The following is a 22,238-nucleotide window of genomic DNA, read 5'->3' as shown; positions in this document are numbered from 1 at the left end:
GGACATTAGGTAAAAACTAAGGAGATCAAAATAAAGACTAGTTAATAATAATGTATCAGTGTTGGCTCATTAATTGTGACAAGTGTACCATACTAATGTGAGGCATTAATACTAGCGGAAATGCTGAGGGATATATGGGCATCTCTATACTATCTTTGCGATTTTTCTGTAAATCCAAATTCATTATAAAAAGCAACAACTAAACAAGCCCTAAATACTAACAGAATATGGTATACTCCCCACCTTCCATAAATTATTCCAGTGTCTTCAAGTATTGGCTAGCATGTGGAAATATTCTTAAGGTGGGGAGTGGGTACACAGGCTTTTGTTTTATTATTCTTGATGTCATTTAGAATGTCTAATATTTCATTTTTTAAATGCTAAACTATAAAGCAATTGCAGGGAAGTCAAAATGTTGCTTTCTCCCATGATGGCTATTTCGATGTTTTTTTTTTGGATATCGAATTATTTGAAAATAATTTTTCAATGATCCTGCTCTGCTGGTGCCCAAGCACGTCTAGAGTGTCCATGGGGTGATGGACACTGTCTTTGGGGAAGCAGCAGACCAGCCTCATGGCCAGGTCACATGTGCTCACAGCTGCCTGCAATTTTCCTTGGTTTATAACTGTGACTTTTTTCCTGATAATTTAATGCCTATCTATTGCAATAGATTGTTAGCTGCCTGAGACCAGGGATGATTGTATATACATTAATTAGCTAGGAGCCTGGCACACAATAAGTGGTCAATAAATATTTATTGAATGAATGAATGAATGAAGGACTATAACAATGGTTCAGAGCTCAGACCCTAGAGTTACCTGGACCTGAGTGTAAATTTTAGCGTCCCCACTTACTAGGAATGGGGACAATGATTGTGCCTATTCCAAAAGGTGATTTATGGATAGATGTGATTACTGAGGGTTCTTTGTAAATGTTAGCTATAATTTTTATTAGGTGCTGTTGAATTAAAGAGGCTAATATTTGTAAAGTGCTTGTAACAGTTTCTGGCACAGGGCAAGTGCTTTTTATTTGTTTATTCATTTTTTTAACGTTGCTGTTTACCAAATTAAACTGCATTCCCTTTGTAGAGTCAGTTACAGATATTCTTTGGAAAAGCTTTTACATTCTTCGGAAAGAAAAGGCCTAAAATATGTACTATAAATCCTCTTTAGTTCAAAATATATTAATCTAGAATATGTGATAATTCAGAAAGGAGCCTGGTCTGAACACCTTTGTAGCATTTATGGAGAAATAATTTGTACTACAAAAAAAGGGATCATTAAGCCATTTAAGAAAATGATTTTAGAGTACTCTGGCAATACCATTCATATATAATTAGCAATCCAACTTTGCAGGGGTTTGTTACCCATCTCCCAAACAGTGGTTTTCAAATTTTTTGGTCTTGATCAAAATGTAAGAAATGTCTTTTACATTATGACCTAGTGTATAATAATATACATGTGTATGTATATATATGCATGTGTGTGTATATATATACATATATATATATATCTATATATTAAAAAATATGTGTGTATTTAATGGAAACAGTAGTTCCACCCTAGTGGAGTGATGGATGCACTCTGATTTTTTTTCCAAGTTCATTCCATTCTATCCATTCCACCCCGTCTCACTTAAAAAATGCTAATCAAGAGCTACTAAAATAATGTAAAGATCCACTACTGGTTTGAAATCTGTAGCTCAATTAAAAAAATAAACCACCACCACAAAGAAACAAAACTGTTCTAAACCAGTGCTTCTCAAACTTCAGTGTGCATCAGAATCACCTGGCGAACTTGTTAAACAGATTGTTGGGTGCTCGTAGGTGGGTGGTGGTAGAGAATTTGTACTTCTAATAAGTTTCAAGGTGACGCTGTCGCTACTGGTCTGGGGACAATTTGGGAACCTCTGCACTGAGCAATACTAGTGACTGAAAACAATCAAGCCCCAGTACCTGTTTCCATACGCTGGTGTGGTTCAAGCTTTATTTTCAGATTCATGTACTCTTTGCTTTAGGTTTCCACCTCCACCTGCTGTGGTCCTGGGCATATTCTGGGTTCCATTGCTTCCTGTACACCTGGTGCTACCAGCCAGAATGTCTGCTCTCATCTTCTGCCCACTTGCTCTCTGATTGATAATCTCTTTCTCTCTAGAAAAGTCCAGAAGGTAATGAGGTTACTGGGATGGTCTCACTTGAGTGACAAACATAATGACCCATCACAATAATTCAAGGGATATTTACATTTGATGTTTTTTTTCAGGAATCCAAAATGAGTTAGTTACTGCCCTGGTATAAAGTCAACCGACTGTCATGGCAGTGTCTCAAGGCTATTTACTCTTTATGAATTTTGGTTATTTTTCTCCTTCCAGAAGGTGGAACAATGTATAAAGTTACAAATGAAAAATTTCATTAGTCTTGATTGTTTCCGTCAAAGGAAGGTACAACAGAGACATATTACAAGGATTCTTTGGGTAGAATCACCATTGGCTAAAGAGAAAAAGGAATTGCAGTTAAACACTAAATCTAGTTGAGAAAGAAAATAACCCTTAATTGTAAACTGATGAGGTTTTGCCAGTGGTGGAACCTCAGCCTAAGAGGAAATAGGTGAAATCAAATGTGAAGAAGTCTCAGAACTGCTATCACTAGGGCAAAGAGATTAAATAGTCATAGTGTTTGGCCAGGAAACAGCAGTGCGGCAGCTGGATTAGGTACTTCCTTCCACACAAAAGAGAGAATAATACCTGGGACCAAGATGGATGTAGGCAGAGAGAGGTTGCCGATTGAAATGGGGAAATTGATGATTTGGCCAGGGAAGGAAGCAGCAGCTGAAATGGGGAATCAGAGGTTGTTGGTCGTCTTGAAAAGAAGGGGCCATTGGTATCCAATTCAAGCTTTCGGGGAAGGAAGAGCTGTTTGGCTCCAAATTTGGAGAAGGGCCTAGCACCTGAATTCATCTTATGACTGGCTTTCTGTGCTTCTCTCTTTTGCTTTGTCACGCCTGAAGTTTTCTTACTTTCTTTTGAGTAAGTGATTGAGAAAGCAATTTCCCCAAGATTTATGAAGTGACTGCTCTATAACAAGAATGGTATTTAACTTTTCTTTGGCCTCAGTGTGCACAAAGAAACAAACGGGTCACTTCTTGATAAAAACTGCAGTTAAATTTTAGGTTTTGGTGGAGGTAGCCAAGATAGATTATGCTTTGGGGCACAGAACTGCTGAAGGGGATTGTTATCAGCCCTTTTCCACAGTCACCCAACCTTAAAATGCCTTTGACTCTGAGAGCAGGAGTTGCTAGATTTTCCGTTTCTTTTGTCTTTCCAGTCCCATCCCCCATCTCCTTTCAGGAGCCTTGGGATTCAAATGTAGATGAAATGCAGATTCTTGGGAAAATTGAAGAAGTGATTGGTTGGGCTGTTGGGTGGGGAAAGGAAAGAACCTTTAATTTAAGATATTAGTCATTGTTCTGCCGAGATGTGGAATGGCTCTAACTCCTGATCTGAAGAGTCTTATCTTGAGTGGTACCGATTGTCGAATACCAATCGTTCAAATAAATTTGGAAAAGGAGTGAACTGGTGTATGTTGGTCTCCACCACTAACTCAGATCAGGTAAGAACTGAAGCTTAGAACGAGTATATGTGTATTTTAATCGCATGTCTCCATCATCTTGCTTCTCAACTATGTCTATAATTTTTAAGAGTTGTATATTTTACTGGTACAAACTATTGTGCTGAAAGATATCTTCCTTGATGTGTTTAGGGGATGTGATTGCACTTTTATTCTCAAAGTACTTTCACAGCACCCACACACGTGGTCATGGTAACTACTGCAAAACTTCACTATTTCATAAAAAGTGGTATAAATTCAAAGCTATTAAACAATCTTGGACATAATTTGCTTCTGTTATGAGCACTGATAAAATGTTGTTTATATTTAAAAAGTGAGGGAAGAGAGTGGAATTTGCTTAAAAGTAAGACAAATCGAACTAACCAGGTGAAATATATACATAAGCAAAACAGCATTAAATAAACCAGTGGGTGTTTTAGATGGGGGGGGGGATGAGAGGAGCACAGTGGACAGCTGACCTCAAGTTCTCAGTCACTGGTCGAGTACTTTAGTACAGGTCTCCTCTGCCTTGTTCTTAATTAAGATGGAAACCGACTAATCACTGGAGGAGAAAGGTGGACCCGTGCTTAGGAGAATGGCTTGCTCCTGCTTTGTTACGCAGCTGACTTCTACCCCGCGGTTCCTCCTGATGCTGACAGCTAATCACGGCAGTTGGATAACCCAGGTCATCAGGATTAAAGGTCCGTGTACGTTGACTTTTTGGAGTTACCTTTTTTTAATGCTGTAATCCCCCCTCCCTTTTTTTCCACGATGAGGGAAGTCTCCTTAGGTTAGGACTGTATGTCTAGCCAGTGTACTAGCTCAGTATCTGAGTTGTGGTTGTCTTTACATCCTCCTGTCTTCCTCCCCTCCCGTTGGTAACAGTGGGGACTTTATATTTACATCGGTCTAGGATTGCATATAGGTTTCTAGGTGAGATGTGTCTGTTCGTTTTATACTGAGGATCCCTTTTTTCTTACTCATGTTGTATTGTGCTTGTGTGACTTTGAACCACCTCTTGCAAGCCTGCGAGCGCTTGCAGTACTGAGCGGTCATTGCTTTGAGACTTGGAGGGTATACAAAGTTCTAGTCCTTGCCTTCAAGGAGCTTACAACTTAGGCTGATGAATTTGTGTGCCAGAGAGATGAGAAGCAGATGCAGCAAATAATGTGTTAAGAAGCGCTAATGTTTGGAGGAGGGCAGAGAGAACTGGCAGGGCCATCAGAGAGGGCGCCTGGACGGGTTCAGGAGGTGAGGACTTTAATTTGTGATTCTCTTGTCGAAGCATCTGGTAATGGGAATCGGAGGTGTATCAGGTGTCAGGGGCTTTGCTGTGGACACTGGAATTCCAATTCACTGAATAAAAACTTATTTTGTAGGTAGAGAATGGTGTGGGGGGCTGGAGAGTCGAATTGGAAGACGAGATCTGGGGAAGGTCATCGTGTAGAAGTGGGAGGGAAGAGTGTATAGAACTGAGTATACCGAGGAAAGCTCCGGAATGGAGCGCGCCTCAGTGGCTGGGGAGGGAGTGACTAATTTTGCCCTGGAAGTCAGAAGGCTTTGCTTTGGAGGTGACGTCGGAGCAGGAGTTTAGGGTAGAAATGGGGCATTCCAGGCAGAGGGAATCGCAGGCAGAAGCGCCGGCGTGAAGACAATGGTGATTCGACTTGAAGTGACTTAAGGGCAAGCGTTGCGCTTGTTCGTGGGCCTGGAGAGGGCAGGAAGCTCAGCGGGGTGGGTGAAAAGCCTTGTGGTTACTAAACTGCGCGTGCGGGGCACCATCGAATTGGGTTTTCGGAAGAAAGCTGGTGGGAGGAGCCTGGTTTCTAGGGGCTCGGTTACGAATTGGAGCCAGAGGGAGCACCAGGAACGGGGTGGCAGGGGAGAATGCCCTGGGAGACATGAGGGTTTGGTGGGGGCTTCCAGGCCTAGGGGTGGGGGACAACGTGAGACAGGGTCTCTGCAGTGCCCCACAGAGAAGGTCCGCTCTGTGCGCAGGAAGGTTCGGAGTTGTCGGCTGTTTTGGGCGGTCGGGCCAGGCAGCCCCTTCCTCATTCCGCACAGATGGGTAAACGTCCAGTGTCCCGGCAGGTGTGCCCCGCGAGCTAGCCATGCGGGCCGGCCCCACTTCGCCCCTCTCCCCTGCCAGGCGGAGGAAGGGCCTGACCATCGCTGTGGCCCCGGGAGGGCCGGTCGCCTGCTTGTCCACGCCGTTTCCCCCCCCCCCGCAAGGAGAACCACCACTGACAGCTTCGTTGCATTGGAACCCAGACCTCCCTGGAGCCCGGATTCCGGCCCCTCCTCCCAGCTGCTCTTCGGAGGAGGCGGACGCTCCGAGAGGAACAGGGAGGCCCAGCTCGGGGGAAGCTGCGGGCCGAGCGGAGGCGGCCGCGCCCTCGCGCCGCCCTCGACTGCGCCGGGCTCCCGCCCCGGCCCCCACCCCCGGCCTGCCGCCGAGCACGCGTGCCGAGCGCGCCGGGCCCCACGCGGGCGCGCGCTCCGGCTCCGGGTCTTGGCGGCGGCCGCGGGGGAGGCGGGCACGTGGTGCGGCGGGGGCTCCACCTGGCCACGCCGCCGGCCCTCCGCGGGCTGGCCGGGCCCGGACAGGCGACGCGGCGGGCGCGCGGGGGCGGGAGCTCCGCGCGCTCCGCAGGGAGGCTGCGCATCGCTGCCGTCGGGGCGGCGGGCTGCGGACGCGGGCCGGCGCGCCCACCGCAGCCCCCTGCCCAACGTCGGGCCCTCCGGTGCCTGCCCCTGTGCGCGCCGCCGTCCTCCGCCCTCCCGCCCCGGGCCCGGCCCCCACGTCGAGGCGGGCGCGCGGGCGGCGGCGCGGCCCAGCCCGACCTCCGGAGGGCACTGGGGCGAGCCGGGCCCCGCCCACCGCCCCGCCCCCGCGGCCCCGCCCCACCCCAGGCTCCTCCCCTTCCTGCCGGCCGGCTCCCCGCGGCCGCCCGCCGCGCCCGGAGCGCGGCCCACTGCTCCCCTCGGCTGCCCCGCCCGCCGGCCGCCCCGCCCCCCCCCGCGCGGGCGGCCCGAAAACCCGGAGCGCGGGAGCGCGGCTCGGCCGGGCCGGGCGGCCGTACTGGGCATGCTCAGTAGCCGGGGCAGGTTTTTCGGTCGCAAGTAGGAAGCTTTTTGCACTACACCGGAGAGGGGGAGCCGCGGAGCCAGCGCGCCGCCGTGCACCGCCGCCGCGCCCGCCCCAGCCCGGCCCGGCCCCGTGGCGGCGCGATGAGCCCGAGCCCGAGCCGGCCCGCCGGGGAGTGAGCGCGGCGCGGAGGGCGCGTTGCGCAGCTGCTCCTGCGCACAACCCGGCCGGCGGCCCGCACCGGCAGGAGTGAGCGCCGGTCCGCGCCCGCCCGGCGCCGGAGCCGAGCGGAGCAGGAAGCGCAGGCCACGCAGGGACCCAACTGAAACAAAGTGTCGGCCGCCGGCTGCGCGGCGCCTTGCCGGCCCTGCCCCGCGCCCCCCGCTCCGCCGCCCACCATGGCCTCCGAGGAGCTGTACGAGGTACCTCCCCTCCCCCCGGCCCGCCGCCCCGCCCGGCCCCCGCCCGACGGCCGGCCCGCCGCCCCCTCCCCCCCGGCCGCAGTTTGCTGGACGGAAGCGCGTGCGCCCGGGCCCGGCGGCGGCGCCCGAGTTGCGGGGCCGGGGGTCCCGGCCGCGGGGCAGGAGCGCTGAGGCGAGCGACTTGCTCAGACGGAGCCAAAGTGCCCGCGGCGAGGCGGTGGGTGCGGAGTCCGCGGCGCCGCCGGGCGGGGTCCGTGGGCGGCACGGGGGCGCTTTCCTGGCCGTTCGGCGGAGCGCTCTGGGGAGGGTTTGCCTCCGGTTTTGGGGGGGGCGAGAGGAAGGGTGCAACTGTCTCCCGACTCTGCTGCTGGCCTGAGCGATGCACAACATCGCACCGAGAAGGCTAAGCGTTGACCACATGCTTTAATTAGGTTAGCATTGTGGCCGGAGCCAGGAAATTTAAATTTAACGCTGATACACCGTCATTCATTTGCGCCGCAGCGGTGCGAGTGAGAAAGGGCACCCTCGGAACTCTGAGTTGTGGGCGATCGGTCCGCCAGCTTCGACTTCAAGTGGTGCGGTTATCAGTTTGGGTCTTGAGGCACATTTTGTGCGCCTCGATGTAACTTCTTGACGTGTTGCGAAGTCGACTTCCTGGGAGTACAGAAGCTTGGAAGTCTCCCTGTTCTTTTGGACAAATGATTCTTCTGTTGCGTATACGTATTTGTAAATAGGTCTTCGTAAGAGACTAAAAGTGCATTACTCTTGATTTACCTCTTGGATGCGTTTAGGGACCTGGGTGTTTAGGGACTTAAGCGTCTGTAAAGAGTAGAGCCCCTTGGCCCCTGTGAACCCTTAATAAGAACCAGGTGAGCCTTCTGAGAGGTCTTCTCTTGTGGGTATGTTATCGCCGTTGGCACAGAATGGAGCTCTGTTGCCAACAGTGATAGCCTTCTAGCAACTTTTTGTCGCTTTTTTTAAAAGCAAGTTTTTGTTGCTTTAAAAGCAAGTGTTCGTAAAAGTTCTCAGGAGGAGGCTGCCTTCTGGAGAATCAATGGTAAGGTTGTTGGCCTCCCCTTACATTGTACGTGGTCAGTGTACCTTAGCCGGCACTGAAAATGTTCCATTCTGTTCAACCATTTCACACGTTAGCTGTGCCCTACTATATTCAAGATACTATCTTGGGTCATTTGGGTACTAAAGGGGAAAAAAAAAACCTCCCTGTTCTCAAGAAGCTTCCCTTCTAAAAAGGAAGGTGTTGTGTTTGGGAAAGGCCCAGAAGTAGAGGCTAAGGCACGCAGTTGGGAAAGTACATAGTGTGAGAGCATGAGGGATTTTGGTTTCTACATTAGACTATTCTTTGAGAGTTGAGGCTTGAGTATTCACTCTTCATTCATTTTTGTGATTATAAATACATAATCAGTCAACTTGTTCCATTAGTGTGTGGGTGAGGGTAGCCCCTTATACATAGGTTGTATCTCATGTGTAAAAAATTATTCTGAAGACAACACTTTTACCACCAGTGCATTATGAACTAAATTTAGTTCTTTGCTTACTGTATATCTTCAGGTTTTCCCTTCTCCCGGCAGCATCCATTTATAAGTCACATTTTGTACAGAGTTTGTGTTCATTCATTGTGTTATTGAATGCCTACCCTATGGAGGGTCCGTCGGGAGCTAGGGAGGGATGAGGGACGGGAATGGTGCACGCCCTCAAAGAGCATCTGTTGGAAGAACTAAGTACATTGCAGAAAAATGACACACCTGCACAATTGAACTCTTGATTCTGAGTTTTAGTTTTGGAAAAAAGTGTTATAAGCGTAGAGTTGGGGTGACGGTAAATAGTGTGGTCAGTATATTTCAAGGTGAATTTTCTCACTTCTCCTTTACTTGTAGGCACCACTGTGACTATATGAGGATTGAAAGTTGATATATGAAAGTTCTGCATAGCGATTGAGAGCCTGGATTTGGAGTCAGAAAACCTAGTTATTGAAATCCAACCCTGTCACCTTGAGCAAATTAACCTTGAAAGCTCAGTGTCCCCATCTGTAAAATTGGGATCAAAGCTTACCTCATAGAGCTGTGACGTTTAAATGAAAAAAACATGGAAAGCATACCTGCGGTTCCCAGAGAGAACACTCAGAAAGTGGTGGTTATTATTGTGTTCTGCCTGATCTAACATGCTTCCTGGAGGCCTGGATTTGCTTCTAAAGGTATAGAATTGTACTGTTGTAATCAAGGCAGTATTATTTGTGAGGCAGAAATGATAGTAGTCGTAAATAAGCGCTGCGTCTGACTGGCAGCTTGTCTGGGGGGCGGGGGGGGGGGGCTTCGGGAGCACTAAGGTATGTTAGTAGCCGGGTCCTGGGGCATGAGTTGCCTGGTTTTGTCCAATTCTGCCTAAATCGAAGGAGAAGTTTCATGTTTGGCCTCCGACTCCACAATTCCAGAGGGATATTCTGGCAGAGGAGGAAGTTCAACATCTTGCTTTTTGAAGTAACTGGGCGTGGTAAGAGCAGGGGGCTGCCGTAGCCCCGTGAACTTGGGCGAGTTACCTGATTGCGAAGCCTTTGTTTTCTCACCTAAAAAGAAATGAGATCTCCAACACTTAGCATGGTTCCTGGTATGTGGTGATAGGTCCTTAGTGAATGTTTAAGTGCTTATTGTAACTGTGCCTTGTGAATAAAAAAATAAGGGAGCAGAGCCTAGAGAAGATGGGATGGAGCTTTAGCCTTCCAAAATTGCAAGAACTACTCTTCGTTGAAGGACAGAATCGATTTACCCCCTGCATCTCCAGCAGCTGGGATCAGGGAAGACAGGTTTTTTAAATTTACCCATGCTCTGAACTTTCTAGTCTTCACAAAAAGACAAGCATCCTTTACATCAGGGGTCCACGAACTTTACATAAAGGACCAGATAGTTATTAATAGTTGAGACCTTGCAGGCCAGGCAGTCTGTTACCACTGCAGAGGTTTGCTTTTGTTGCCCAGAAGCAGCCATCGGCCATGCCCTACAGGAGCGAGCGCCATGCTCCAGTAGAGCTGTTTATGGACGGCAAAATTCAAATTCCGTGTCATTTTTACATGTGATGAAATAGTCTTCCTCTTTAAAAAAAAAAAATCACTTAAAAATGTGAAAAACAGTCTTAGCCCATGGATTCTACAAAAACAGGCAGTGGGCTGGATTTGTCCTCCAGGTCTTAGTTTGCTAGCCTCTGCTTTAGATGATCAGCTGTTCTGGAGCTGAGTTTTCTGCTGGGGTTGGGCGTATGGAGGGTGGGATGTGGAGTAGTTAAAGGCCTTCTAGCTTCAATCCTAGCTCTAGACTTAGAGCCAGACATTGTGGATTCCACTCTTCCCTTCTATGTTGGGAAGGGAAGAGCTGTATGTCTTAAGTAACTCTCTCCTGAACTCCCTCATCTGTAAAATGGGAATGATAATCACTGCTTCAAAGAATTGTGAATCCTGAATGACATTAGCATGTCAAAGCAGTTTAGAGTTGATAAAACGCTATAGCCAGGTGTTAAGTGGTTACGTTTACCCTACGAAACATCTTTATTTTCCATTCTTAAAGGAAAAGGAAAAACCACGCTGTGCTCAAACCCTGAAACCAAACCTTTTTTCCTTTGATTATATTGATTATATCACCAAAGGAGAGAAAAGATCAAAAGGATCTTAACCTATCTAGTGGCCAAATAACCACCAGAAGAGTGAGTTCATGTGCTTTGAGAAAGGAATCTAATACAATGAAAGCAGCGTTCTTGTTTATCTTAACCATTCCTTTCTCTCAGCGGGTGTGGGTTTTTTTCCCCCTGAGAACTACTGTAGTAGCTTAATTTAAAATTCAGGAAGATCCCAGTGATCTTGTCTTGGCCTTCTGAGAAAATATTTATCCAACACATGCATGTTTCAGGCAATCAAAAATGGAAGTAAGCTTTTAAGAATGAAATTACACCTGGCTTATAAAACGTGTCTTCAAGTTGATTGGTTTGGAAGGGTAATCAGGATTTGGGGGAAATTTAAGTCTTTCGGATCTTTCTCCTTAATTTGGGATGAGATTGCACCTCTCCCGCGTACCTCAGGAATTTTAGTTGTAAGTCAGATCCGCACGTGTGGTCCAGATGCAAGTCACAAAGATGAGGAGACCCCGTGACTGTTGGTCAAGACGGACCAGCATCTGCCGTGTGTGGTTAGCTGGCTCTTGAGATTGAGATCCCCCAAAATAAGAAAGCAGAAAGCGTTATTTGACTGCTGGGATTGATTGTGTGGTAGTAGAGTCACGTGTGTGTGTGGGTGGGTGGGGTGTGTTTTGAACATTAACACACTCTCTTAAATGTGAATTGCGGAGAATACTCCTGCCTGAGCAGGAGTGTGGAGACATCACCTGTGCTTTTCCTTTGAATTTGCTTCCAGGTCCTGTGTACTCGAATAAGTTTTTCTCTTCTTGCTGTGATACCTAAGAATCATTTAATCTTTTCCTCATGCTCTGTAATGATTTTAACCATTGAACGTATTTTCATGGTGTATTGGAAGTACTTCATTCAATTCTGTGTATCTGAGCTGCACAGAGCCGGTCTAAGTCGAGTTTCTGTGAATAAGGAGTCATCATTTGTATATTGTGTGTATCTGTAGGCACATAGCATCATTGCGGGTTCTGTTAAGATAGAATACATGCAGATTCTGGGGCCCAGACCATGAGCTTGTAGTTTTCAGTGTTTGGATGGAGACAGGAATCTCCGCTTCAGAAAGCTTCTTTCTGGAATGTGGGTAGAGTTAGGCGCCTCTGGATTGCACTGGTCTGTTTGCGACAACACTGAGGGGTCGGGATGTGCCTTTGAAGAAGTCGAGCTCCAGGTGGACCAGACAAGTCCTTTGTGGGCCCGTTGACCGTTGCCGGTGTTTAACTGAGTCATTCCAGGAAGGGAGCATTAAAAACACTCGGTAGTTAGGTATAAGGGCTGTTTCTGGAATGTCTGTTTGCTATCTTCATCGTATGGTGCACTTGTCCACCAGATTGTAAGATTGGTGCGTACAGTTTTTAAAACTAGGATCTTTTTTCTGGTCATTAATTTCCACAGTTCACATTTTTCAATAGTTGCGTAATTGTTGAATTATTCAATACATTTTAATGAAAGAGTGAATTAAATGAATGACTTACCTCCAGTTTCCCCTCCCCCAGACGTGACGCCCAACACTTAGTCCCTCATCCACATTTGTGGTTTTAATGCGAGGATGGGGAGAACTTCCAACTGTACTGTTTCCCACACCAACTTAATTCTCTCCAGCTTTTTAAGCTGGTCAAGGCCTGGGAGGCCCCTGTTCTCTGGGGAGTCTGGGAAAGGTCTTTTGCTTTGTGTGAAAATTTGTTCAAGTAATAAGAGTGTTTTTTGGGGGGAGAGGATCAGCAGCTTTCCTCTGTTTCTCGGGGGGAATCTGTGACCCCAAAAGTATTAAACTTGTTCTTGAGACCTTTGAGCTAAGCCTTGGGTTTCACTACCCTTCATTGATGACTTTGACATTGTTTTTGCCAAACTCAGCTCTGCTTCAGCCAGAGCCTGTGGTGAAACTGTGTTCAAACCTCGCTGATGGGGCTTGGAAGATGCATGCTAGTTGTAGTGTTTATGTGGCTCTTCTTGAAATTCTGCATACGTACAGCCTCAGGTTAATATTTTAGCTCCACTTCTGACAGTGCGAGGACTTGAGATACTTTAAATCTGATCCACCCCTGAATTTGCATGCTATTATTTTCCAGTGTTAATCAGCATCCGTGCAAAAACCCTCGCAAAGTAGAGCATTATTCTTGCATACAGACAGTATTTCTTTAGCTTTGCCTGGGTCTTTACCGGTTTCTTTGATCGTCAGTCTTCTATCTCAGAACTTCCTTCTGGGATTCTTTTTTTTTTTTCCCTTAAGTATGTCCTTTAGACATTTCTTTAGGGAGGGGTTGTTGGAAAAGTCTCTAGTTTTTTGATTACCTGGAAATGCCTTTCTTTTGCCCCCATTTTTGAAAAATAGACTTGATTCCAAATAAAGCTAGTTACTTGGTTGTTTTTGTTCAGCATTTTGAAGCTATCATTCCGTTGTCCTGTGGCTTCCCCGTTATTCTTGAGGAGGCTGTCAGCGTGGAGGTCTGTCTTCTGTCTCTGGTGGCTTTGGGATCCCCTCTTTGACTTTGGTGTTCTCTAGTCCTGTTACAGTGTATCTCTGTGTGACTTTCTTTTTGTTAATAATCTTGGTATATGTTGTGCTTCTCTTGTGGATTTGTGCCTTGCCAGTTGTAAAAGACTGTTGGCCATCTTACCATCAGATCCCACTGTGCTTCTAAACTCTCCCTCTGGAATTCCAAGGAGGCACTTATTAGATCTCCTCATCTTCCCCCTCTTGTTGCCATTTCCTTGTTTCTGTTTTGTTTGCATTCTGGGTATTTCCTTGGATCTCACTTCTACTTCACTAATGAGCTGTGTCTAATCCACTCTTTAACTCATCCATTGAGTTTTTAATTTCAACAATTGTATTTTTTTACTTCTAAATATTCTGGGTTCCCCTGCCCCCAACCTGTTAGTCTGTGGCTTGCTTTCTTCATCTTTGATGTTTGTCTGTTTTTAAGATTGACTCATTCATTATGGTTGGATTGGAGGAGTTACTGGGGCATTTGGATGTTTTCCTTGCTTCCTGCAAGCCCAATGAAGTGCTGAGAATTACATTTTATTGAAGATCTGTTATTTTGCAGTGACAGTGCCCTTTGGAACCTTGTTTGCTTTTTTTGCCAGAATCTGAAGAAACGTGTTGAATTGGAATTTGTGGTATCGTGACTAGGGATCAAGGGCTTGAGCCGATGCTTGAGATTTACCTAAAGATACTGAGAATGCAAATAAAGTGTAAACTAGATTTCAGGGGAACTGTTTATGAAAATGGATATAATAGTTACAACAAATGCTTGTGAAGCAAAACGTTCAACATCTTCGTTCTGCCCGCCCTGATATATAGGCATGTCTTGTCTAACTTTCCTTTGCCTGAGGTTGGCCTGTTCAGTTGGTCTGGGCTAGTGAAGCCATAGTTGTTGGCCTAACTTGGTCCACACCTACACACCCCATCCCTCCTCTGTACCTTTGTGTTGCCATTTTTTCGGTACATGGTGGTTTCCCCAGCTTGCCAGCCTCAGTGTCGGTCCTCATGCAGGACCTCATCAGAGCTCACTGTTAGCAGGAATCCTCCCCTTCAAACTCCATGTGACTAATTTCCTCTTTGTTTTGCATTATAATAATTTGTACTTGCTTATTTATTACTTTTTCTAGGTATTAAATAATATGACATATATTTTCTCCTGGAAAGGTTGGCTACCTATTTTTTGGTTGATTGTAGTGCCTAATCTGAGGACGTGAATGTGGTGAGCAGTCAATAATTGCTGACTTTTAACTGAAATACAAATATTATAGTGACTGGAGTTGCATTATTTGAAATTATACCATATATGTGAGAATTGTGCATTTAGGTATCTTGTTTGAAAAGCCATATGGTGTTTTGGAGGAAAGTTATTTCTAAACTTGATACAAATTATTTGGAGGAAAATTGTGTTCCTGGAAAGAGTATTTGAACTGTTGGCCGCAGCATTTTTTATGTTTACCCGCTGGTGAAAAGTGGGGTGGGGGGATGTCTAACAATAGTGTTCACTAGTTGGAGAAGTCAGCTCAGTATACTTAGGAAATGTCTTCACTCTTTGTCTCTCTCCATTTATAACGGTCTCTGCCATGTGACATCCTCAAGAGGTTGGTAGTTTCCAGTGTTTGTTGGATGAAGCCCCCCAGTGTTGGTGGCAGGTCATGAATGTCTCTGGTTAAAATGTTACCATTTTTCATCAGTAGGTTACTGTTTAGGATTTCAGTGCATCCCAGAGTTGCAGGCAGAAGCATGTCTTATCTTAGCATGTAACTGATCTGGAAGCTTCAGCTGTTCAGAATATGTGAGAACCAAGACAGAAAAAGTCCTCTTGGCTGTAAAAAGTTGTCACACCCCATACGCACTGAACACTCCGGGTCTCTCTTGGAGAGCGTTTGCCTGTATTTTCGGCATGACGTGCTTGGAGTATACGGCTTCCTTAGCTTGTGAGAAGAAGATATCTGGTAAGGGAAAGGGAGCCGCCGCAGGGAGGTGAGCTGACATTAGTAAGTTTGCTCGTGAGATGAGCGGAAGTGGGAAGCTGGGGACGGCACCTCCAGGTCATGGATAGTAGGGGCTCCTGAGTCCCCTCAAGCTTGTGAAGGGCATGTTTACAAAGTGGAAAACGGTATGTTGGAAAGAGCTATCAAAAATGATTTGTAAAAAGTTTTGGGATATAAGTGGCAAAGCTCAGCTTAATTTTATGGTTTTCCAGAGTTTCCAGAGGAGAGAGAGCAAGTGTCCTCAAAGGGGGATGGAGGGGGCAGTGGGGGGTTACAGCCTGGCCTGTCTCTGAATCCTGGTACCCTAAAACCTCTGTGGAGCTAACCGCGTACTGCAGAGAATGATCTTTGGTTTGACACGAAGTGTTTTAAGAGTGATTACCAGTTAACAATGCCCCGTGAATCTTTGGGTCAGGTTGATACTTCAGGAAGTTGGTGTCTTCGTACAGTTCTTCATCCCCTGCTGGGTATGTCCCCCTCCGCCTGCCAGGTTCAGAGCAGGGACTTGCCCTGTCATCTTCCATGATGACGCTGGGTAAAGGAAGGATTAGGTGATTTGCTGAAATGTAAATGAGAATATTTGAATTGCGTTATTGATGAAAATTTTTGGAAAACCTTGTTTCAGTCATTGTTTTTACCATTGAAGTTTAAAGAGATTGATTTTCTATCTGAAGTCGTCTCACTGCTGGGTGTTGAAGAGAAGGCGCAGGAGCTGTTTCTATCTCAGGTCTGCCGCCTGCTTCTCCGCTTAGCAGAGCGATGGCGCTGGTCCTTGGTCGGTCATGGGAGCACGTGGAGGGGCCTGTCTGTTTCATGCTCCTCCCAACCCACGGGCTGGGCCAGAGCCCCCTAGAAAACATCCTGTCTTCCGGGCATCTCCAGCCTTCATTCCTCTCTCCCTCCCGGATTTCCTGTCCCTTCGTCCAGCTTGGTCCCTCCAGCCTGATTTCCGTCCTCCGCCAGGTGCCCTTTGAGCCGAGGCGTCCTTCATCCCATTTGGTCTCTGGACCCGGCTTCTCTGCTGGCTTGTTGCTCTGCCCAAAGCTCTGGGAAGGAGCGTCCGGCTGCCCCGTTGGCTCACCTTGCCTTTCATCTGTGCGCTTCAGAGGGAACTCCCCGGGCTGCCTGACACCTCCGACACCTGCGGTGGCGCCGAGCCGGCTCTCCAGCTCTCGGCCAGCGTAATGGGCCCCTGGCTTTGTCCTCTGACTTCCCTCCCTCGTGCAGGTGTGCTTTTGAACTCAGAGCACCAGGTAAAGGGCTATTTTGTGAGCATTTTTAAGGAAGGAGAGGCGTGTGTGTAGTGGCAGGGGTGCTACCTAGAACAGGACGTGTATCGCCTCTTCCAGAAAAAGTCTCCAGAATTATTTTACGTGCCACCATTCTGCACCACTAGTTTCAGCTCATAGGTGAGCTTTCTGAGAACGTTTTGATTAAATTGAGAGGCACAGATCGAAAAGTGTATTCCCAGGGGAAACAGTTCCTCCGAAGTAGGTCCAGGTTGGCGCCGATTACAAATGATGAGGCTGCGATGATTTCGTAGAAAGAGCGGAAGATGGTGGAAATGAGATCTTGTCACTTGTGTGCGCGCGCGCGTGTGTGGGTGTGCGTGTGTGTGGGCGTGCGCGTGCGTTCACCTTGGCGGGAGGTTCCGCTGACCCAGGAACCGGGTCAAGATCAACAGGGGAGAGACTGGTGGTGGTGAGTGGGCAGCTTCACGGCAGTGCCCCCCCCACCTCTGTCCTTAGGATGACCTGGGAGAGAGAAAGGCCGGAACCACCCGTGGCTGGGTGGGGTGCGCGAAGGGCTGTTCCCAAATCCAGGTCTCACGGGCCGATCCCACCAAAAGGAAAGCTCAGCCCTCGGGCCCTTTGCTTGGCTCATTTCTGCTGCAGTAGAGGGTCGTGTCTTGGAGTTCAGTTGACTTTTTAAGAAGCCTTCTCTAGAGTGGAGCTCCGCTCGGGGAGGCGTGCCCCCTGAGTGCTGGAGGAGGGACCCTGGAGAGAGTCAGGATGCTCATGTGGCCCCGCAGGTGGCTGAGACCTCTTGCTGCCCCCTGACTCGCATCTCATTCCCCAGCCGGGGGTCGGGGCTGGGAACAAAACCGAGGTGGAAATTCCCATCCCTCCTGTGTTTGCGCCACCTTCCACCTCTCTGCAGTGTGACCGTGTTTCTCTGCGCTCCTGCCATCCTGCGGGGCGCTGCTCCCACGCCCACCTGTGAGGACCACTCGGGGAGGAGGGATCTGGCTGTGTCCCCCACCCTCCTGGAGGAGCTGCCCTGTGCCAGGCACCATCGCCGGGCCACGTGAGATCGGCTAGAGCCCTGGGTGCTCTCTGAAGCTGCGTGGAGGCCCAGCGGAAGTGAAGGCTGCCTTCCCTTTTGCTGCGGGAGTAGCGAGGCATCACCCCTTGTCAGAAGCTCCTTTGGTTTTCAGTTAGGCTTCTCACCTTGGTAGCATCCCGGGTCGCGGAAGATGCCGGGGCCACACCTCCCCACGGTCTCGCTTGCTGGCCCAGCTCTGTGACCTGGCCGGCCTCGGGCACCTCTGAATCCCCGGGGGCAGGAACTCCAGAGATTCAAACTAAAGCACCTGCTGCCTAAGGAGAAAGCGTCTTGAGAGCCGTGTGCAGGGGCTCGTCCGCCTCTGAGGAGACGTGTGTATCACAGGCTCCCGGCCCCGAAGATGGTTGTAGGGTTAATGATCGAAAAGTTTTGTTTGTTTTCTCTCTCTGTCTTGCATTTTTGTTTTTCTCTGACTCTGGGTTGGGGAAGTGAGATTCTGTTGCTGTCTTTTCCACCTCCTTGCTCTCCTCTGCCACTCGTCTCATCCCACCCCCACCCCCTGTTTGATGCCCTCCATCCTATGATATGGAATTGAACTTTTCTCAAAAGTTTAATGAAAAAACCAAGCGAACAATAGAATCCTTCTGTCTTTCCGAAACAAATCAACTTTCGATCTATAAACTAAGCTACTCTTGTATTCGTCCTCCCTTCCCTTTTCCCTATAGCTCGTTTGTCTTTGGTAGAAAATGGATTTGTCACTCCTGCTGAACTTCATCAGTTTAGGATGGACGTGTCATCCAGTCGGGTTTTTGCTTGTATATTATGTGTAAGACGTTAGTAATGATACAGAAGAGCAACAAACATGTAGGAAGATTTACTCTCCTATTTTCGATTTATGTTAGCATATATGTGAGCAAGACTTAGTGAGGAGCTATTTAGTAAACATTCTTAAGTGAGTTATGTGTCTGTTAAACATGGCATTAGAAAAATTTCCTGAAGCAAGTTTATGACCGAACCTTTTTATAAATTTATTTATTTATTTATTTTTGGCTGTGTTGGGTCTTCGTTTCTGTGTGAGGGCTTTCTCTAGTCGCGGCGAGCGGGGACCACTCTTCATCGCGGTGCGGGGGCCTCTCACTATCGCGGCCTCTCTTGTTGCGGAGCACAGGCTCCAGACGCGCAGGCTCAGTAGTTGTGGCTCACGGGCCCAGTTGCTCTGCGGCATGTGGGATCTTCCCAGACCAGGGCTCGAACCCATGTCCTCTGCATTGGCAGGCAGACTCTCAACCACTGCGCTACCAGGGAAGCCCAATGACCATACCTTTTAAACATGAAGATTGCTTAAACCTTAAAAAAAACCCTTTTAAGTTTTGAGGAGCAATTAATAATGATGTGACAATAGTGTATTTGAGTATATGTAGGTGACCTTTCACATGCTTTATAAAGGGTTCTCTCTCAGAGTCCAGGAGGCATTACCTCGGTGGGTTAGGGTTAATGCTAAGGTGTTTGAGATGCTCTTTTATAAGACACACACTAACACCTTAACCAGGGAAAAAGAAAGAGCAACCCACTGATTGTTCTTGCTAGAGCTATAAGGGTTTCTTAAACTCTTTGTAGTGTAAGTTAACAGGTGATGGTAGTTCAGTTACAGAAACAAGCAGGATCCTCATCTGCCTTTTCTTCCATGGTCTCCATCCTTGGGATCACTAAGCAGACATAGAGAAGATGTGACTAAAACAATGACATTTTCTCATGTAGCTTGTGGGAGCTCACAGTAATTACCTGTAATTTTAAGGTAGCCAGTAGGTTTCCTGTGCACAGCAGCCTAGAAATCTTTTGTATGAACCTAAAAATGAGTGACTAATTATAGGGTAGAAAATGAATCAGCTTCGTATGAGATCAAGCAAATTCGCAAGGAGCCGTGAACTTAATGCGTCAACACAGATAACAATTTTTGACTGTCACCAAAGACTTTAGGTTAAACAGGTGGCTATAATGAAGCACAAAACATGGATGAAAAAAGAAGAAAGATCAGAGATTCCATTTGTCAAAATTTCGTCCAAAAGAGATTTTGAAAGTTTGTACAAAGATGATGAATATAGATGATGATTTGACATTTACTATGATTTTTTTTCTTTAAGAAATAGAACAAACTAAAACATGTTTGGGGGCTTCCCTGGTGGCACAGTGGTTAAGAATCCGCCTGCCAATGCAGGGGACACGGGTTCGAGCCCTGGTCCGGGAGGATCCCACATGCCGTGGAGCAGCTAAGCCCGTGAGCCACAACTACTGAGCCTGCGCTCTAGAGCCCGTGAGCCACAAGTGCTGAGCCCGCGTGCTGCAGCTGCTGAAGCCCGCACGCCTAGAGCCTGTGCTCCACAACAAGAGAAGCCATCGCAATGAGAAGTCCGTGCACCGCAACGAAGAGTAGCCCGTGCTCGCCGCAACTAGAGAAAGCCCGCGCACAGCAACGAAGACCCAACACAGCCAAAAATAAATAGATAAATAAAAACCAAAAATAAAACCAAAAAAAAAACATGTTTGGAGAATATATTAAAGGGAAAGACAAGTCCAATACAAACATTAAAAGTCTGCCGTGCAGTAGCCAGCATTACCATCCCAAAGAACCAAGGAAGCACCAGTGCCAAAGAACCAGCCTGTTGTTTTGTCACCAGTAGCATCGTTCATCATATGACCGATTTCTCAGGGTCGAGTAGATTTAGCAGGTGTAAAGTAGGAAGTCTGAGAATCAGTGAGATGCAGAGGGAGCAAACGCGAGGCCTGGTGATGGGCTCTTTATCAGGACACTTCATTTTGTTTGTGGGAAACCATATTTGATGTACACCATATCATCAACTTAACTCACTAGACTGTATAGTTTTGAATTACCCTGATTCATTCCCAAATTCATTTTTGTGAATTTTTGGCACCATGGGGTATATTCAAAAGACTGTGAGCGCAATCCTAAAAGAGGAGAAAGTTCTGAGAATGTTTTGTGTTTTCAACAGCCTCTTTGAAGTAAAGAGTTTAGCCTTTTAAGGTCACTTCTTGAACCAGCTGACATCCACTTGGCAGGCAGGTGCTTTGAATTTCATGGTCTCATCACCTTACTTGTGGTTTGTATGTAAAGGCCCTATATGCATGTTTATTGAGGAAAGAAGATGGAAGTCAAAAAAGAAAAAAAAAAAAAAAGGTCAAAAAAAGAAAAAGAAGTCATCTGCTGCTCTAGCACCCAGATTAACTACCACAAGCCAAGGCCCATCATTCGGGACAGCTTTGTGCATAAATATAGGTAGAAGAGTGGATTATACAGGTCACAGTTATTTCATAAAAATAGAATTATATCCATGCTGTTTAACAGAAGATACATAGAAGTTAACACTGAAGGAATTGTGGAGTGTTCTATAAAAACCTTTTTATTTATTGGTCCATTTTTTTTTTTGCATTTTTCTTGATTTGTTGGAGTTCTTTGTAATCGATGCTAATCTTTGTTATTCATCTTGCAAATGTTTTCTCATCTGTGTTGTATCCTCTTCATTAAAGATTTTAAAATCTGTAACACAATTACATATTTCACCCACCAAATTAATGAAAATTTACCTTTTAATGCAGTCTTATTTGCCTCGTTTCTCGTTTAGGAAGTCCTTCCTACACCAAGATCATTATCTTCTATCTCTTCATCCAAAAGTTTTGCTTCTAACGGTAGCAAAAACCTGCCGTTTGTTTTTCTGGTATGAAGTTGGGATCTGGTTTGTTTTTTAACTGGACAATCTGCTGTCACCATTTATTAAACTAGTCGTTCTCTCCCCTTCCCGTTTGCCCCTCTGCCATACGTGAAGTTTTCATTTACGTGTGTGGGTCAGTTTCTTCTGCTCACCTGGTGTTTGTCTTTTCTTGGTCACACATCACACTGTTGTCATCAGTATGGCTTTGTAATAAGTCTTGGAAACTTGCCCTGTCAGGTGTCTCGATCTTGTTCTCTTTTTCTGGAAGACGGCTCAGCTGTTCTTCGTGGTGCGTTCTTCCGCTTCCACGCTGGGCTTGGGTTGATGCTGTGTTGCATTCACGGGTTACTCTGTGGCCCTGGAGATGCAGCAGTGGAGCTGACAGATAAAAGTCCTGCCCAAGGAGCTTAGATTCTCGTGGTGGCAGCAGGCTAAGTGGGATACAGCTAGTGGCTTGGGGTGTGGGTTAGTTTTATGTAAATTGTCAGAGAAAGCCTCACTGATAAGGTGACATTTGGGACTTGAAAGCAAAGGAATGCCCCCAGAGGTTGGCGTGTTCTTAGCGAGTTTGGGCAGCAGCAAGGAGGCTGTTGTGTCTGGAAACAGAGAGGGATGGTCCCTGAGGTCAGGGTGGTAGTGGGATCTAGGCAGGCCGTTTGTGGATATGCTGAATACTCCGAGTTTTATTTTTACTGAGAAGGAAAGCCATTGGAGGAGTGACATAATCAAAATAAAATTTTTAAAGGGTTGTGCTGGATGCTATGTGGAGAACAAACCGTGGCAGGACTAGGAAGGAAGCTGGGAGATTGGTCAGGAGGCTGGCAGAATAACTCGGGCAAAAGATGTTGGTGTTTGAAACCCGGGTGGCGGGATGATGGAGTAGTGAGGAGTGACCGCACTCGGGGTCTGTTTTGAAGGTGGGGCTAAGCAGGATTTACGTGTAGATTGGATACTGG

At 47.1% G+C, this 22,238-nt stretch overlaps 1 protein-coding gene across 2 annotated transcripts in view; it reads left to right on the top strand.

Moving 5' to 3' along the window:
* The first annotated feature begins 6,719 nt into the window (after positions 1 to 6,719).
* CDYL (chromodomain Y like) overlaps positions 6,720 to 22,238 on the top strand; it is a 157,075-nt gene continuing 141,556 nt past the window's right edge. The window contains exon 1 of one of the 2 annotated variants that reach the window (XM_068558375.1): positions 6,720 to 7,114. In XM_068558375.1, coding sequence (XP_068414476.1) covers positions 7,091 to 7,114 — 24 coding nt within the window. In that variant the 5' untranslated portion in view covers positions 6,720 to 7,090. Of the gene's footprint in view, positions 7,115 to 9,119; positions 9,327 to 22,238 lie in introns of those variants that run through there. The other variant, XM_068558374.1, reaches the window with a different exon arrangement.

The sequence above is a fragment of the Eschrichtius robustus genome, chromosome 12, assembly GCF_028021215.1.
Source record: "Eschrichtius robustus isolate mEscRob2 chromosome 12, mEscRob2.pri, whole genome shotgun sequence".
NCBI lineage: Eukaryota > Metazoa > Chordata > Mammalia > Artiodactyla > Eschrichtiidae > Eschrichtius > Eschrichtius robustus.
This window is presented reverse-complemented; position numbering and strand designations above follow the sequence as displayed.